The sequence below is a fragment of the Fragaria vesca genome, linkage group LG3, assembly GCF_000184155.1.
Source record: "Fragaria vesca subsp. vesca linkage group LG3, FraVesHawaii_1.0, whole genome shotgun sequence".
Classification (NCBI taxonomy): Eukaryota; Viridiplantae; Streptophyta; class Magnoliopsida; order Rosales; family Rosaceae; genus Fragaria; species Fragaria vesca.
This window is the reverse complement of record NC_020493.1, coordinates 26797514-26802525: the sequence shown is the minus strand read 5'-3', so window position 1 is coordinate 26802525 and position 5012 is coordinate 26797514. Positions and strand designations below refer to the sequence as shown.

Below are 5012 nucleotides of genomic sequence, written 5' to 3'. Positions count from 1 at the left end.
GAGAGTAGGGTCTTGAGGTATTATTCCAATTCTTGACCTCAGATCATGAAGGCCTATAGTGCAGATGTCAATGCCATCGACTATGATCTTCCCTCCGGCTGGCTCAACCAGCCGAAATAGAGCACCGATTAGAGTAGACTTCCCACTGCCTGTCCTACCAACAATACCAATTTTATGCCCTCCTTCAAAAATACAACTGATCCCTCGGAGAACAAGTGGTGTGTCTTCCCTATATCTTATCTGTTTTGACATCAAATATGTCTTAGTAACCTTCTTCAACATAAATATTAGTTTTCAATACTAAAGACACACCGGTCTTTACCTGCAAATTTTGTATCTCCACTTTTCCTACTACAGGCCAGTTGGCCGGTGGACGATTTCCCTCAACTACTTCTGGGGATTCACTCGGAATGTGCATGTATTGATCTAGTCTTTCTACAGAAATGATGTAATTTGCTATAGTGCACTGGTTCTGAATTGATTTGATCAAGGTCACGTTTAATGATAGACCATAAGAAAGTGCCATCCCAACAAATCCTGCAGTAACATATATAATCATTAGTAGAAGTGTCAAAAATCAATAGCTTAATCTCCAGGCGGGTACATCCAGAAAAATCAAGGAAAACTTACCAGAGCTAAAAGTTCCAGTTGGAAGCAAAACCATGCAAAGTGCTGCAGAGGCAAGAACCGCTGCGCTGATCATCTCTAACCGTTGAATTAACCACTCATTTGCCGAAAAACTGTGGAAATAAGGACTAGCATTTGTGTCAATGAGGTCAAAGTTCTTTGCCGAGAAGCGATCTTCTTCATTGAAAGCTCTTATGGTAATGGCACCTGAGACAGACTCCGTGAGATGGTTCGCTACAAAGGACTTGGTTATTCCGTTGATCCTCATCAACTCTTTTGCAGTGGAATAGTAATATTTCTGAAATAAGAAATGCCATCATGTTCCCCTCATGTCTAATCATATTTTATTCAAACAAAAAGAAATTTCTCTGATCTATCAAATTTAAATTCAGACATATGAAAGAACCTCACATAGCATTACCTGTAGCTGAATTGCGACATAGATCATTGGTATGGAGACAAACAGGACTTGCCAGGTAACAACAGTCAATACTCCAAGATTGCTATAGGCATTGATGGTAGATGTGCAAGCAAATACTAAAGCGAATGGAATATCAATATCTGTGATACTCAGATCAGATGAAACCTAACCATGAAACAATGCAGCAGATAAAGCTATTAGTATCTTTCATGCCCTCCTAGTCTATAAACCAAAGTTTCTAGTTGAAATGCATACCCGACTAAGTACCCTTCCCAAGGGTGTTGAATCATAGAATGACATGGGTGCACGAAAAAGGGAGTTTAGTAGTTGTGAGAATATAGACTTTGACGTTTCAAGACCCCCATTAACTACTGCAAGAGATCTGAACAGAAAAATGAATGTAGCGGGGAATCCAATCGCTAAGTAAACCAAAATCATTTGCAATGTGCTAACATTTGGATTGTCGACACTAGCAGCCATCCAAGAGTTCTGCGCAATCTCACTCATAACGAAAGTGAAGTGTAGACAAATGGCAATTGAGAAGTACAAGAACCCTTTGTTCTGTTTCAGATACAGTATGTATGGCTTTAGACCTGTGTCTCCTGTCTCTCTCTCTTCTAGTTTAATCAATTGGTCACCTTTATTTTCTTTCAATGGCTTTTCCACATAACTCTTCTTAATCTCTGTAGACGATATTCCAGAATTTTGAGCAGAAGTGACATCTGAAAGCCTTTCGGAACCAGCAGTTTCTTTGTGTGCATTGACAAGGTCCTGGAATTCACGGCTTATATCCAATAGATGCTGATACGGAGCTGCTTGTAGGATCTCCCCATCCATCATCAACTGTTAACAAAATTCAAATTTAAAATCATTTGCATTCGACCAGCAGTGATCTGCTAATGATAACATTCATGAATAACACAGAACTTGCACGACACTACTAGCCCTCAACAATAAATATATTGGTTTTGCACACAAAAGATTTAGAGTCGGAGAAGACTAACCAAAACGAAATGAAATGCAGGCAAGAAATCAACTTGATGGGTCACAAGTAGTACTGTCTTGCCTGAAAGTGCTTCCATTACATATTCCTGCCAATGTACAAGTCAGCTTGCAGTATAAGCAAGTAAAATAAAAAAGGCACAGCCCAAGTTTGGAATGTAAATTTACATTAAATAAGCTTGTGGCAGTATGTGCATCAACAGCACTGAATGGATCATCCAAGAGATATATATCAGCATCCTGATAGAGAGCGCGTGCAAGTTGGATCCGCTGCTTCTGACCTCCACTAAGATTCACCCCTCTCTCCCCTATTTCAGTAAGGTCACCATAGGGAAGCAGCTCAAGATCCTTTACTAGTGAGCATCTCTCAAGTGTTTCCCGGTATCTCTTACTATCCATACAAGAGCCAAAGAGAATATTTTCTTGTATAGTTCCTGACTGAATCCAAGCTGTTTGAGAAACATAGGCAATCTTGCCATAAACTTGAATCTGAAAGTCGATAAAGAAAATGCTGGTTTTATTATGTACATTTTTCTATTTCAAAGTAATTTGCACCTAGATCCCATTAAAAAAGATTTGTATGCTAATGGAACAGAGCAAAGTAGTAACTTACATTTCCTTGCACAGTTGGAATTTCTCCAAGAATTGCAGCCAAAAGGCTTGATTTGCCTGAGCCAACTTCTCCACATATAGCCACCTTTTCGCCTGGTCTAACCTCTAAATTTATATTTCTCAGTATGGACTTCGATGAATTCTCTTCCCATGAAAAATTAGCTGACTTAATTTCAATGGACTTATCTACATTCTTCATGTTGCACTTCCGGACATTTGAAGGTTGCAGCTCAGGTGCCTCGAGGAATTTCACAATACGAGCAAATCCAACCTTGGCTTGAATGGCAACCGCAAAAACATCAGGTATTGTTCGAATGGGTTCCTGAACAAGTCTCAGAGTGGAGATGAAAGTGAAAATATTATTCGCATGTAACGGAATATTGAGCAAATAGCATGCCCCAAATGTTGCAGCAGAGACTAAAGCAGGAGTTGTCCAAAAGAGGAAAGTACTATATGCTTTTCTGAACAGCATTGCAGATAACCATTTGTGCTCCTCTTTCCGTAACTTCTCTATTGCCTTCCTGAAATGTGTTTCCCATGCATATAACTTTAAGACCTTCATGTTCACTAGAGCCTCAGAACTAGCCTTGAGTCTTTCATCTTGTGCCTTCATAAGCTTACTCTGAAACCTATGTTGTAGCTTTGCAAGTGGAGCATTCAAAATAATACTAAAAAGTATCATCACCAAGGCTGCAAATGTAGCTAGGCCGACCGCACGGAAAAGAATTACCAAAGAAAAACAGAGCTGGACGCTAGTAGTCCAAGTCTGATGGAACCAAAATGGGAATTCTCCAATCCTATACGCATCAACAGTAACATAATTCATAATCTCACCACCTGAGTGTGTCAACTTAGCAGCATTAGATAATCTCAATTGCTTTTTGTAAATGGCTGCTGACAGCAAAGACCTAACTTTCAAACCAATAAGCCTGCACCTGAAGTACCACTGCCTTTGTGACAAGGATTCAATGGTTTTCAAAACAAAAAGTGCTCCGGCTAACAGATAACCTTCATGCTCGAAACTTGCATTTCCCTCTGCAACCAAAATGAAGGCATTGAGAAGCAGAGGACCAGCACAGAGAGAGAGTATCTTCAGCAACGCAAAGAAACCAGATAGTAAAATCTCCTTCCAGTGGCATAGGATTAGAATCCTTAACACTGATGGCTGCGAATTTGGTCCAATTTTTTTCTGCTTGCTCAGTTGCTCCAGAAACATCCCATAACAACTTTCTGCTCGATCTTCCTTGCGCAACTCCGGTATATCTTCATCCTCCAGAGTTTTCTCCTTACCTCTTTTCATCAATGAATTTAACCACCAGAATGACATTCTACTGAATAAACCAGCTTTGCTGAATGGGGTTGTATGATCATTACCTTCACTATTGCCATTGGACTCACCATTTAAAGGGGCATAAAGGCCATTGTCACTGATGATCTCCTCACCGTCTTCATACTTATACCCCTTGAAAACACATAACAGCAACAATGCTGCTCCTGGGAAAGTCAGGATATCTAGTACTATCTCAACTGATATTTCATTTCTGAAAATGACAGCAAAGAGCGATAGAGCAAAGACAACTCCGGAGAACAAAAATGCAAGGATGGACAGCAGTCTTGAAGGCTGTCTTGGAAGTTTCTTCACCCTGATGCTTAGAGTTAAACTCAAAAACAACCATGTGAAGCCTTGAAAAATACCAAGTAACCACCAATTCAAAGGCAAAACAGTGTGTGAATACCTCAGCTTCTCTTCTAAATTCCAGACTCCCAAGCACAAGTGCACAAATACAAGACCGCCATTGAAAATGGCCGAGACTATTTGCCAACTCGAAAAGCCTAGAAATCGGGCTGGAACATGAACTGTTTTTGATGACTTGAGAAACACAGTGAACAAGAGCACCACAAGAAGTACAATGTCTAGGAAAATTATCAACGCGTGATTAACGCATGAAGAAGGATGAACCAGAAACTGAAAGTTAAAACTCTCTGAAGCTCCAGATTCCCCACAAAACGCGGTCCATAAATCCCCCGTCATCCTTTCCGGTTACTCTAGACCTCTACTGCTCTTCTTACTCTGCATAGTATGCAACACAAGAAAATATACTAAGAAAATTTGCATGACAAACTTAAAACCAGCAAAAAAACCCAGAAAGCATAAAGCTTGTTAATCAAAACTAAAACCCAAAAACATCAAAGACAGTATATATCTTTCTATCAAGATAAGTAGAGAAATGTGAGGAACATACCAATGAGATTTTGGCCAAGAGAACAGAAGGTCCTCTTTCTCTTAGGCAAAGCAGCAGTGGCAGCAGAAACTATATGATTCTACTAAGTCACCCAGTTCATCACTCAG

General features: G+C 39.9%; 1 protein-coding gene across 1 annotated transcript in view; it reads right to left on the bottom strand.

Moving 5' to 3' along the window:
* Positions 1-4694, bottom strand: part of LOC101309237 (ABC transporter C family member 10-like) — a 5390-nt gene extending 696 nt beyond the window's left edge. Inside the window, exons 1-8 of the mRNA XM_004296252.1 lie at positions 2664-4694; positions 2219-2539; positions 2053-2139; positions 1304-1891; positions 1049-1213; positions 631-925; positions 323-537; positions 2-240 (exon numbers count right to left, since the gene is read on the bottom strand). Coding sequence (XP_004296300.1) covers positions 2-240; positions 323-537; positions 631-925; positions 1049-1213; positions 1304-1891; positions 2053-2139; positions 2219-2539; positions 2664-4694 — 3941 coding nt within the window. The remainder of the gene's footprint in view (position 1; positions 241-322; positions 538-630; positions 926-1048; positions 1214-1303; positions 1892-2052; positions 2140-2218; positions 2540-2663) is intronic.
* Positions 4695-5012: the final 318 nt, after the last annotated feature.